General features: G+C 36.5%; 1 protein-coding gene across 2 annotated transcripts in view; it reads left to right on the top strand.

Annotated features, from left to right (window-relative positions):
* Tinag (tubulointerstitial nephritis antigen) overlaps nucleotides 1-1,962 on the top strand; it is an 85,253-nt gene extending 83,291 nt beyond the window's left edge. For both annotated transcript variants that reach the window (XR_015626482.1, NM_001005549.1), the window contains 1 exon segment: nucleotides 1,629-1,962. Coding sequence is in view for 1 of the 2 variants with exons in the window: in NM_001005549.1 (NP_001005549.1) it covers nucleotides 1,629-1,763 (135 nt within the window). In the remaining variant the exon portion in view is untranslated.
* The last annotated feature ends 12,174 nt before the right edge of the window (nucleotides 1,963-14,136 follow it).

Below are 14,136 nucleotides of genomic sequence, written 5' to 3'. Positions count from 1 at the left end.
AACTTCTGAAGCTGAGGGAGTCTGTTTCAGAGGAGAAAACTGTGGAAGCTGCCTGCTACACCATATGCCTTGGCAATATTGGTATAGATCACACTCGAGATCACTTTCTGCCTTAGACCCAGAACAGGGTGAATGGAAGCCAAGTGTGGCAGCTGTTGTTATGAAGTCTCTAATTTACAGAGCTGGTCTACTGCATTTAGATGTGGTCAAATAACTCCCTCCATGTGCCTCTCCTGCCTTTATGACATTCTCTGCACAGTCCATTAGCACTTTTGCCTCCCAATGTACTTACTCACTCAACCTTCAGATCTCAATGTTACTCTGGATCCAGTCCAGCTCTCCAATCATCCCCAGAGTTTAAAAAGAAAAAGAATAAAGGAAGAACTTCTAATTCCTGCTGATTTTATTTTCTCAGATACTTTATTTGCTCTGCCTTCATTAGATTACATAACTGAGAGTAGTCATTTAGCAAACAGGCCTGGTGTCTATGGAGCTAGTCCTAGGGAGGAATTTCTTAGCTTTGAGGATTCTAATGTGCCTCCTTAGTGTGTTTGAGGCTGGTATATAATCTATGATGAATCCGAGGTTTTCTCCTAGGTTGAACTATCTAACAAGAATTTTTAACAATTTAATTACTTCAATAAACTTCTTTATGCTGCTCCATGCATAGTGCTTATGGCTTATGGTGTTTGCTGCTTTTCTCTGCCCCAGCATCTCTCTACACTGTAAACTGTTTGGCCTGTTTCTGCACAGCCTTCCCTATGTGTTTTGGAGAGTAGTTCCATACCTTTCACGTGCCAAGCATTAAAGATGGTGCAGCTACAGTGACCTCAAGTGCACTCCAGCTATATCTACCTTAACACTTAGCCCAGGATGGTCACAATTCATTAGATTATAACTTTGCTGAACTCAAAGAATAATTTATTATTTATTTTGTGCTTAACACAGTATGGGTCTTAACTCTCATGCAATCTGTATCATATTGTCTTCTTCATTTGATGTGACAAAATATCCGGTCAAAAGTAATTTAAGGAAGAAAGGGTTTATTTAAGCTCCCATTTCTAGTTTCTGGTTTATCGTAGTGGGGAAACCACAGGAACAAAGTATGAGGGAACTGCTCACATTGTAGCCACAGTCAGGAGCAGAGAGGAGAAAAACAACACTTACAAGCAAGTTCTCATTGTGCTATTTTTTTTTTTTTTTTGAGTCTGGCCCAGGAAATGGTGCTGCCCACATTCAGGGATGGGTCTTTCTATCTCAGTTAATGAAATTAAGAAAATCGCTAATGGGCATACTCCTAAACCAATCTAATCTGTAGAATTCCTCAGTGTGACTCCCATCTCAGGAGATTTTATTTTATGTCTACTCTACAGTCCACACATGTTATAACATATAAGGGCCATCAGTTCTGGTTCTTGCCAATGAATCTATGCAAGGATACTAATGTGATATAAGGAACAGAATTCCTTGATCATTATTCAGAAAATATTTAGGTGCTTAATCATTACTTTCTGTACAAGTCAAAAGTAATTTAAAGCTAAATAGTATTTTTCTGTTTGTAGAGGAAGGATTTAAAAAATATCAAAGCATAATGCTCAACGTTTTCATGTTTTTGTTTCTTCCTGCAGATTGCTGCCAATTCCTGGGGAAAGTCATGGGGAGAGAATGGCTATTTTAGGATTCTTCGAGGAGTAAATGAATCTGACATTGAAAAATTGATTATCGCAGCATGGGGGCAACTGACAAGTTCAGATGATCCATAGCTATCACATTTCCATAAGGTCATGCATTTAAGTAACTCATTAAATTGAATTTTAGCAATCAAAGATTCTCTGTGCCAGGGGAAGTGTTGTATTTTTGCTGCATGCATAGAGCATTCCTGTTTTCTTGGTTTACTCCAGGCTTTATCTGTTCTCTTTATATTATTAAAATACTAATAAAAGGAAGAATGACTGAATGTCATTAAAGTTTCTCTAGTGCTGTTATTTTGGTCTCATGATGGTGTTCCCTTTGAATATAATGTTCACACTGTGGAAGGATTAGGTTTCAAATTTCCTAACAATCCTTTATAGAAGTTAGATGAACCTACCTTGAGTCAATTAGACACACACTCTCTCTCTCTCTCTTTCTCTCTCTCTCTCTCTCTCTCTCTCTCTCTCTTTCATACACACACACACACACACACACACACACACACACACACACAAACCAACTCACCAGTGTCCTAGCTCTGTGACTTTTTTTCAACAAATAATGTTTTCTTAGTTTAAGCATTGCTTATGTTTTGCTGGAAGCAGAAGACATGAATTCTTAATTATTCTTTCACTAAGCTAATATTTTGTTTCCTTTTATTTTGTCTAAACCTTGCTTGTAGTTCTATCCCAAAACAAAGTAACTCCCTGTAAACAGCTACTTGAGAACTAAGTATTTTCTATGAGATGGAGACAATGATAGGCAAAGAAAAGCTTAGAAGTTAACAAATGACATAATACACTTCTATTTGGAGAAGCTAGGACACTATATGTAAACTTTACCATAAAATTAACTACAAGTTTGTGCTTAGGAAGTTAACATATTAACCCCTGAAAACAAAAACAGAATGATGTCAAGAGTCATAAAGAATAAATGCATTTCTATATCAAAAACATTTCACAGTTTACTGCTTGAAACTGTAAAAAAGTAAGCTACATTAATACTAATTTTGATTTTAGTTCTCCATAGTAGGTGAAACAAAAATGGGTACATGGTCTTTTAGAAATTCATGGGCATGAAAATACGAGAGCAAAGTTAGTCAGTAAATGAGCATAGAAGATCATGTTGAAATGGTAGGATAGCCTAGGAATTTTTATGTTGTTTGTTCAGAAGTACTTAGATTAGAGAAGCCAATAGTTCTGAGCAAGTGAGAATGCACCACATGTGGACAGATCCCCTTAGCACTCACTATTCAGGCACATAAGCATATATGCAGTTGTGTTAATCATTAATCACTGTAGGTTTATCATAAATATCTATTCACTTAGTATTTTTCCCTTTAAGTATTTACATGAGGGTTATTCACCTTGTTGGTGTAGCTTTCCATTTATAAGAGTTGGAAAAATAATTTGAGTTGTTTTGTTATCCTGGGATGCTTTAGAAGCAATCCCTACAACACATGCTTTGTTTAGGTTCTGAAAGAACTGCTAAGCCAGGAGTGAGCACTGAGTAGACATGTACTGATAGGCTTGCAGGACCAACTATACCTCACTGAAAAAGAATTATTTGGCTGAAAGCTGCTCTGGAGGCTCTTTCTTGCCCAGCAAAAGTGGGGGGAAAATAGATCCCCTGCTGGGGTCCAGCCCCTGTGGGTCTTCTTTCTTATTCTTGGTTCTTCTTGAGAGGAAAGAATACTCATGGAGGTAAGATATAATTCTAGGAGATATTTAGGGTTGCTGTATAATAATAAAACGTTTACCTATTTAAGTCTAAGTTATTTTGCTACTGTAGCTGACCTGCTTGAATCCTTTTGAGGCCAGAAACTGCAGTCTCTGGCATTTACCACCTTATTGTAAAGCAGCAGGAGATAAAGTAAAGGATTAATTGCTAGAGGTTTTTCCATTTTGTCCAGATGCCTCTCCCTAGTCAGGCTAGGGGGAAGTTTGAAGCAGTAAACTTCTATTGAACCAGGAGAGGAAAATCACAATCACAGAAGAAAAAACTTTTACATAAGCAAATAAGCATAAACTCACATAAATCCATTTACAGATTCACATATGCATATTTATGCATTTCTGTTCAACCCAGTTGAGCCCACCTTTCATACATTTTCATAATTACATACTTCCAAACACACATCCATACTTACATATGCGTTTGGAGCAAAGGACCAAGCACCTGTGCAGAAAGAGCTCACTCATTCTTGATGGAAAATGAGCTCCAATCTTTATTACATTGAGAAAGAAAAACCTTCTACACTTTTTATTGATAAATGAATTAAACTCAAGTCTTTAAGAAAAAAAAAAGCTTTGTTCTCTTTAATAAGACTAAGCCTGCCTTACTATTAAGAAAAGACCTACTCTGTCTCATGGCAAGGAGAAGGTTGCCTGCTCCTTCTGTTCTCTTTGCAGCTTCTTTTTTCCTTCTTCCTCTTAACATTCTGCACATTGCTCTTTGAGTGTTTTAAATTGCCTTATAAGTTTCTAAGTTATTCCACTCTGCATTCTTCTTCTAATCTTACTCTCTTCTCCTGCTCTGAATGTCACAATAATGCCCTTACTCTCAATACCATTACCCCAAATGCTATGCCTTTACTTCTAAGTTCTTCTTGAGTTCAGTTCTGTCTAAAAATCGTATCCTCAGCTCAGTTCTGTCTCCTCTTTTTGTCCTCAGCACTTATATCTTTCAGAATACATGATTACATGGTAAAAGGTTTATCACAAGTTTACACATAAATCCGAGTCATAAATTAAATAAGTTTACAACAAGAATGTTTACATGCATATCTATTAGGAGTAATTATCTGACTAAACATTCATCAACTGTCATCAGCTCTGCAGGTTCATAGAGAGTTAAAAACTATAACTCTTATGATCAAGGTATCAGTGAAGTTTTGTATAGGTTAAACCCAGTCAATATTTTTCTTCTGTCCAAGCACCCATAATACATTATTAGTTTCTTTTTTATGACCTTTATTTAATGGTTTTACCACCTTTTGGAATGTGCTCTCAATAGTAGATGCCTACTTGGTACCTCAGAAGCAATTAACTCATGACACTAAAGACTGGCAGTTTTGATTATCAGAGAGAACATAATAGCAGTCCCAGTATAAAAGAGCATACTAATATAATTTTAAAACTTCTTATAGGATCATCATTAAGGATTAAGAAATCATCTATTTGTCTATATAGCACCACTACAAGACAGTACATCTTCATTTTTCTACAGAGGTTTGCTCAAAAGGGTATAATGATTGTTATATATGTTTAATAATAAAAGTAAAAGCATATTAATAGCAGGAATCTTTCCTAAAATGATTCCTGGGCCTAACCTACTGGAGTAAATCTTTTGTGGATTATAATTCAAGACAGACTCATCTCAGGAAGTATCCCCTGCTAGTTATTAGCTTTTCCTGTGATGACTCCTGATACTTAAAGTGTCAAGAAAAAGAAATGCTATAAAAAAACTCAATGTCTTCTTGTTCAATATCCAGCCTACACTTGTTGAAACAGTACAGATAAGGCAACATAAGTAAACACTGTCAGTGTTTCTCATGGGTGTTAAAACATAAGTGATACTTTGCAAGGCCTACAATACTGAAAGTTGAATATTTCTTTTCCAAAGATAACAGCATGATGCAGTAGGTGCACATACACCAGAGCTATTCAAATGGAAAATAACATTAGAACTATTTCCTCCATTTTACTTCTGTTCTTTGATTTTGCTGGTTTAAATCCCCATTACATGGAAGACAGGTAAGAGGATTCAAGGCTAGCCAGAGCTATGTCTAAAACGTTCTACTTTTCTAGTGAACCCAAGTAAGAAGAAAACTTAACTCAAAGAAGAAAAAAAGAAAGAAAATACCAGTATATTAAACCTTAGAGAATATCATACGGTAAATTTAACCCAGCAGAATATGATCTAAGGAGAGTCAGGCACTAATTGTAGAGTTGTCCACAGATAAACTGATGAAAAATTCTCTTTGAGGTTTGATGAGTTGGTGACTCACCTTAACACACGGTCACAGCAGAGCTGATATCCAATGGTCAGGGCTCTCTGATGGAAAAACCATGGCAGCTGCAGAAGCTCAAGTATATATGGTAGAACAATAAGGTGGAACTATTACATAGAGATAAACAAGGAAGCAGGGTTATTATATACAACCAAAGAGACATGTTTAATTGATCTCAGTAAAAGCAGCCTGGAGCAACCTTGATGCTATGAAAATCTTAGGAGAAGAAAGCTACTATGGAAATTGTCTGCACTCCTGGTCCACATTCACATTTGGATAGGAGGAAGGCTTTGTACTTCAATGAGCCTTATTCAATGAAGGCTTTGTCATTCCCAATGAACTTTTGAGGCACTGGGGTCCTTGAGATGGCTGTGCTCATGTCAGCAATCCCACTCAGGATGCCACTTGATCCCTACAAGCTACTCCTAGAAATTAATGTTTTAATTCTGAAGGGATAGTTACACAACATATGAGGACTGCACACTGGCTTATGCCATTTATTAGCTTTGTTTGTTTGCTTGTTTGTTTGTTTCCATGCCTGCCATCTTGTTTCAAGTTAAAAATATATGAAAATAGATCATCTACAGGTTCAATTTTTTAACTGGAAAAATAAGTCTCAGATCAGAAAATTCTTGATTACCACACCTAAGATTATTTTGTTTGGTCAGAAATCTTGCTTTTATGTTGTTCCCTGTTTAGTTATTTCCTATAATCTTCTTAATGAAACAGCTAAAATATTGGATACTGAATTAATGCTTGGACATTTCTTTGACTTGAGCTCTGTCTCTTGAGATGTGATCAAGAAATGCATGAAAGTGAGTCAAAGGAGGAGGAAAACATGGGAAAATGTATTGTATGAAAAAAAATTAATGAAAATCATTTTTAAAAAGACAAAACTTAAATATCAGACTCACTCACATTTTTCCTATTTTACAATGCTATCATATCTCAATTTGTTCTAAATAACAAAAGTACTTCCTTAGCTTTTAAAAATACTTATTGACAAGTTCTCAGTAAGTGAATAAAACAGAATGAAATTTTTATGTTAGTGTTCAATAATTAAAAGAAATTTAGTAAAAACGAACCAACCAACCAAACAAACAAAACAAACAAAACAAGACAAAATCCAATTACCTGGCTGGAGGCAAGAATGCAAGAGATAGCTCTGAGTCAGAACTGAGATGAGAAATATTAGACAGCAGTCATCATTCCTAGGATGCGGGGATGACGACAAGAGTGGGCTAGAACTCAGCAGCTAGAATTAGTTCTGCAATGGCTCTAAATGGGAGTGGTCTCTGTGAGAGGGCTAGAGCAATTCACAGAAATGGGGTTGCCAAATTTGCTACAAGTCACACAAAGGGGTGGACCCAGGTTCCTCCCTATCTAATGATTTCTAAATTCTTATCAGAATTTCTCCTTGGCTGACATTTTTGGAAGGAAAGGGATAGATATTTGATGAAAGGAAGTCAGGTGTCAGGATCAATTTTTGTACTTGATCAGATACAGAGGAGAATAAAATAAAGGCAAGAAACAAACAAAGAAAACATAAGAAACAATTTTTTAATTTAATCAATGTAGATGTGGGAATAATTTATTTAGTTAATGAACTTTATTAATATATTTTTATTATTTGCCTACTACTATGTATCTGTTTTCATTTGCATTGAGTAAATATATTACAAACTGCATAAAGAAAGGCTTTTATCCAACTTTATTTTCTATGATTTGTAGAGACTATTTTACCATCATATGTCTGAAAGTCTGTGAGGATGTGGAAGAGTATGACATTTCTTTTTGTTTAGATGGAAGTTAATCCCATTTTCAAGGAAAAGAAATGAAGGTAAAGATGGGACTTCATAAGCTACTAATTTATGAAATGTTTCAAGAGACAAAAAAGCATCAATCCACGAGGTGCCACTGTATCAGAAAGGAGACTTCCAAAGAACGCACAGACATTCTGTCTCCTGGAAAGTGAATGTAAGAAGAAAAATTCTACCCCACAGTGTCAAGAAAGGATGATTGGAGGAAAAGAAAAAGCTTCTCTAGTTCCCCTGTGGCTATTATCATAACTCATTTTGATGCTCCCTCTGATAAAAATGATTAAAAATAATTGGCACTGAATCCAGGATAATGGACTTTTTTGCTCCAGAGCCACCACCAGTAAGAGCTCCATTATTTAGACAAGAACAGCAATAATTCTTCCTTCTGCCTATGATGTGTTGTCTACAACCTCAGGCCTCCTATAAAGCAAACAGTTGAGTTGGTTCTCAAGATAGTTTCTGTGGTCTTTGTGACATCTGTGACTATATGAGAAAAGGGGTACAGTGAATTTAAGGCAAAACTCATATTCTTAAGAGGAAAAACTCAGTTTGCAGCTGCTGAGGAAGCTTACAGTGAAACATCACACAGACCAGCTATGTTTCTGTCTTCATTCACCTTAACCACATATATGTCTGTGCTTTTGGAGTTACAGTGTTGAAAACTATTCTCCTAACATCTTTCATAAAATATACACTATTCATTTGTGTTTAAGATATATCTCCAATGGGGTAGTCACTTGGAGAGGTACTCCCTGTGAGATACTCCCTGCTTATTTTAGGTCACTAAATAGTCTTTTGTAAAACACACTTGGAAAGGCAAATAACAACTTTGGTGCTTCTATTAGAGTGCAGATACCAGTTGGAGTAATTGGGTTTGAGATATTTGAGTATATATTTGACAATGCACTGACTGGAAGATTGAAATTGTGTCATAAAAGTATATAGTATTTTTCTAAGCTCCCAAACTCGATATGAATAAATTACTTCGAGCATTTAATCTATGTTCAACATAGACATTCCCAGTGACAAATCTTGTGACTTGCCAGATCATTTGGTTGATCATCATGGATAGATGTTTTAGCCATAGCGCCATGAGTAACCATTTGACAGTGTGCAAATTTTCTTACTTTAAACAAGAAATTAGAATTCACAAGGTAATTTTGCAGGTAATGTATAGGTTTATGATGATGTTTTTAGTGGAATATATATATTGCCTTAGAGCCATTAAGTTGGGCACATTAAATAAGCACAACTTTTTGTGTATAGGTCATACACATTTTTGTATCATCATGTTAATTGCCATTATTTCATTTTATTCAACTCCAGGCTTTATATTTACTTACCATGTATCAATTGGGTTGCTGCCTGTTTGTTTTATCTCTAAGGTAAATCATTAAGTAATTTAAGTTCTTCCTGATTTTTAATGTAACTATTTATCCTACTTAGGGTTGCTATTGCTAGGATGAAAGGCCATGAACAAAGCAAGTTGGGCAGGACAAAGTTTATTTAGCTTTTCACTTCCATATTGTAGTCCAGTATTAGGTGAAGTCAGGATAGGAACTCAAACCAGGAGGAAACTTGAAGATAGGAGCTGATATAGAGGCCATGGAGGGATACTGCCTACTGGCTTGTTTTTCATAGCCTACTCAGTCTGCTTTTTTATAGAGCCGAAGACCACCAATTCAGGAATGTACCGATGCACAATGATATGAGCCCTCCCATATCAGTCATTAGTTAAAAAAATATTCTACAGGCTTGTCTGTAGTTTTATCTTAAGAACAGATTTTCTCAAGCAAGGTTCCTCCTATCAGATGACTATAGCTAACACAGTACTCATAATTATAAACTTCTTAGAATATTCGTTTTAGTATTCTAAAATTTCCTGTAAGTTCTATTTCCATTTGAATTTGATTTAAGTATTTAAAAAACGTCCTATTCGAATCCTTCAGTGACCTGGTGGTCATTCTGGAATGTATTACTGATAACATTTTTTTTACAAAGAATTGTAAGACACGACTTCTCTTTTAAACAAACTAGCTTCCCACAGAGACAAAGAAATTAGAGATCAAAAAGTCAGATGAGTTGTAAATGGCTTTTACATTTCATATTGTTTCATATTCTTCCTCATAATATTTGTCCTAAAGGTACCTTGTATCTTAGCATATTAATTCACAGATATTTTTCCCAGGAAGGGATATTGGACTGAAGGAAGGTTTATTTTTTTATAGTTTAACTACTGGAGATAATTATCACTTGCAATCTACAACATTTCATCAACTCTAATTTATGCTTTTGTTTATGAGACATCCTTCTGCAGAAGTGAATATTATTTTAAAATGGCTGTATCTCCCTGATCTGATAAGTTAATGTTCTGTTGATTGTTAGTTCCTGTGTTTTGCTGACTGATGTGTTTATGAAAGTGCTGAAAAGGATTCTGGGAATGTGAAGATGATGGCACAATGAGGTAGTAGCCTTTCCCCTGGTTCAGTGGTGTTAGATGGCACTTGTAAGTTAAGCATAGTGAGACTGAAATTTCTCGGTGGTGTATTAAATTTCCAGGAATAAATTGCTGTGTGAATTTTAGAGAAGTGGCTAACAGTTGTAATTATGTTTGCCTTGTTGTTGAACTAAATTATCAAAGTCATTTAGTTTCTGCAGTGTACTGGGTGATATGGCTTCTGTTTGTACAGTTTCTAACTTAGTTTAGGAATTGGTCTAAGCATGAGAAGGTTTAATCAGCACATCAAGTACAGATCCTTTAATGACAGCATTGTCTCCTTGTTTTGGCATGTAGGAGGATAAGAGGGAGCAAAGGAAGAGAATGGAAACATGCCACCCCCCAAGACATAAAAGTGATTTTTCTCACTCTGCATGATCAAACCTGTGGGCAGCTTAGAGGAATTATACAGCATTCTTAATCACTTTGCTCAAGACCCTCCTTCATTTTTCCCAAGGAAACTGCCAAAAACTGGCTCAAATATATGTTTAAGGCACTATTTTAATGCACATTCTCACAGTTCTGGAAAATTTTGTCTGTCTAGAAGTAACCACAGATACTTGGATATTTTCTAGCTTCCATGTTATTTTTCCAAGAAAATTCAGGAGTAGCATGGGAATGAATGAGGAAGGCGGGTTCAGGACAGTAACTGAGGATTAGGAGACAGAAAGAAGTCAAATACAAGAGGATTAGGACATATAAATTGGGAGACAAGGTTCTTTCCTTGGCCACCTAGGTTGGTGGTAGGTGAGAGATGAAATAACAGCTCCTATTTGAATATGCTTTACTATGATGCCAAGTTTCCACAATTCTATATGGACAATGTTGCCTCTTAGTCTAAGAGAGAGGCCTAATAGGGGACTTTAGTTTTGAATGAGTTGAACAAGGAAAGAGTAAGCTCAATAGCATCAGGGAACTACCCAGTGTGTTTGAGAGGTGTGCTGACCACACGAGAATGACCATCACAACAGGTGCCATAAACATATACAGATGGAGACCTAGCAACCTTCTTTCTGACTCTGACTGAAAGACATGTAACTCTGTAGACTTAACTATCTCCAGACAGCAATTATGATAAGAAACAAATGTTAGTTAACTGATTTTAATGCGGCAAACAGTGTTTAGTTGGAAGTTGGTGAATGTACTTTTGACAATGATAACATGATAGATAATTAAAATAAAAATTACACAGTAATACTTTCTAAAAACTAAAAATACACTAATTGCAAAATTTAAATATCTATATTGTATATTTTATAACATTATTATTATTATTATTATTATTATTATTATTATTATTATTATTATTGGTGGTGGTGGTTTTATTAAGACATGGTTTTTTTGCATAGCCTTAGCTGTCCTGGAAGTTGCTCTCTATAGACCTGGCTGGCCTTAAGTTTGGAGATCTGCTTGCCTTTCCCTCTTGAGTGTCTTAATTACACTCTTCAGGTGCATTATCATTATTGGATAAGTTGAGAAACCTTTGTGTCTTCAGTAATGCTTATTGTGGTGTTTGTTTTAAGTAGGTAGTATTAGCTTGCTGAAGAATGTTCAATATTTTAAGTACAAAATGTAAGTGAGTTGTTGAAAATCTTTATGAGCATAACAAAATTCTGTGGATTTTTTGGTAGTGATGTCTGCAAAATAGGGTTTCTTAAGAATAGGGTTTCTTAAGAATAGGTTTTCTTAAGAAAACCACTAGAAATTTAGCTTTAATGGCATCATTAATTTGATAACCTTGCATGATATAAATGTATATAACATTGTCAGTAAAATGGAGGCAATGCATTCTTTGTCTACAAATGTAAACATTATTTGTAAAACTGTGTATCCTGTGGAAATCAACAAGAATAAAATGCTTACTGATGATGAAAGTAATCACAGTTGATGGTTTTTGCTATATTTGCTCTAACAAGTACTGAATAAACTACAAGCATGGTTTAAAGAAAGTCATAAAAACAGCAAACTTTGAAACCCCATGCTTTCTTCATCTACAAACTAAATAAACTCTCACAGCAGCATGAGCTTCGCCTTTGACTTTTCATGCTCCATATGAAATCTAATTTAGACTTGGGGAAAATTACATCATCGGCATAGCCGACTGGATTTGTACTTTAAGCACTGATGAGGAAGAAAAGATGCTTTAGCAAAGTATAAAGAAAAGACCCTTAGAAAGGAGGAGCAAAATAAAGGAGGCAGAGGCTTCGATTTGGGCTTTGAGGGGTTGGAGGGCAAGGAAGGTGTTCCCTTCTCTTATGTTGAGGATGTAGCAGGACCATCCAAATCCAGAAGCACCTTCTTCTAACCATTGTCATCTTGCTTTGTTGGATGAACTTTTGAAAGGTTTTGTGATAAGTCACTAAACATTTGTAAAAAAAAATAGTGCTAATATTACAAAGCCAGAAAATGCTCTCCTGATATTTTCTAAGCTATAGGGCCAGAAAAGTGTGTGTTATCCAAATAGTACATAAACTTTCCTTAGGAACCTTTTCAAAATGCACTGACTATGGAAAACAAAAATAAAGGCTGAGATTAATCATTGTCTTTAATATAGCACATAATAATTACCCATATCTATTTCATGAGTATCCAGTAATTGGCGAACTGATACTATGTATACTATTGATATACACTGTCATGTGATACATAAAATAGTAAACCTATTTGAAAATTTTTCTGAATGCAAACATTGTTATATCCACTATTATTCAACCCTTTCTTCAGAAGTCACTCAAAGAAGCATACACTTTCCCAGAGTGTTTCTTTTTGTTTGTTTGTTGATTTATTATGCACTTAACATACAGGTCACATCTTCCCCTCCCTTCTCTCCTACCAGTCTCTCCCTCTCACCAACCTTCCCATCCTCCTGCCTTCTCTTTATCCTCAGCAAAGGAGAGGTTTCTCATGGATATCAAGCTGCCTTTACATGTCAAGTTGCAGTAGGATTAGGCATACCTTTTCCTAGAGTCCTTAGATAAAGCAACTTGGTTAGGAGAAAAGGATGCAAAGGCGGGGAACAGAGTTGGATATAGCCTCTGCTTCTGCTATTAGAATCCTAAGGGATGACCCAGATGCACAACTGTTACATATATGCAGAGGGCCTAGGTTCATTCCATGCTTGGTTGTTTAGGTCTTTGGGCTCTAATGGGCCCAGTTCAGTTGATGCTGTATATTTTCTTGAGGTGTCCTTAACCTCTTTAACTCCTTCAATTCTCCTTTCTCTCTTACATAGGATTCCCCAAACTCCACCTAATATTTGGTTAGGTCTCTGCATCTGTTTCTATCAGTTGCTGGGTGAAATCTCTCCGATGACAATTATGCTAGGCACCTGTCTGAAAGTATAGCAGAATATCATTAATAGCGTCAGGGGTGGGCTCTCTCTCATGCCATGGGTCTCAGGCTGGACCAGTCATTGGTTAACCACCTTCAATTGCTGCTCCATCTTTACCCCTACATCTTATTGGCAGGACAGAATATGGATCTAAGGTTTTATGGTTGGTTTGGTATTCCAGTCCCTTCATGGAAAGTCTTTTCTGTTTACAGTATATGGCCTTTTCATGTTCCTTATCTCTCATTGCTAAGAGTCTTATTGGGGTCACCCTCATAGAATCCTAGAAGTTTTTTTTTTTATTAACTTGAGTATTTCTTATTTACATTTCGAGTGTTATTCCCTTTCCCGGTTTCCGGGCAATCATCCCCCTAATCCCTCCCCCTCCCCTTCTTTATGGCTGTTCCCCTTCCCATCCTCCCCCCATTACCGCCCTCCCCCCAACAGACTAGTTCACTGTGGGTTCAGTCTTAGCAGGACCCAGGGCTTCCCCTTCCACTGGTGCTCTTACTAGGATATTCATTGCTACCTATGAGGTCAGAGTCCAAGGTCAGTCCATGTATAGTCTTTAGGTAGTGGCTTAGTCCCTGGAAGCTCTGGTTGCTTGGCATTGTTGTTCATAAGGGGTCTCGAGCTCCTTCAAGCTCTTCGAGTTCTTTCTCTGATTCCTTCAACGGGGGTCCCGTTCTCAGTTCAGTGGTTTGCTGCTGGCATTCGCCTCTGTGTTTGCTGTATTCTGGCTGTGTCTCTCAGGAGAGATCTACATCCGGCTCCTGTCGGTCTGCAC

Source organism: Rattus norvegicus, chromosome 8, assembly GCF_021556685.1.
Source record: "Rattus norvegicus strain SHRSP/BbbUtx chromosome 8, alternate assembly SHRSP_T2T, whole genome shotgun sequence".
Lineage (NCBI taxonomy): Eukaryota > Metazoa > Chordata > Mammalia > Rodentia > Muridae > Rattus > Rattus norvegicus.
Note: the sequence above shows the minus strand (reverse complement) of the source record. Positions and strands in the feature narration are given on the sequence as shown.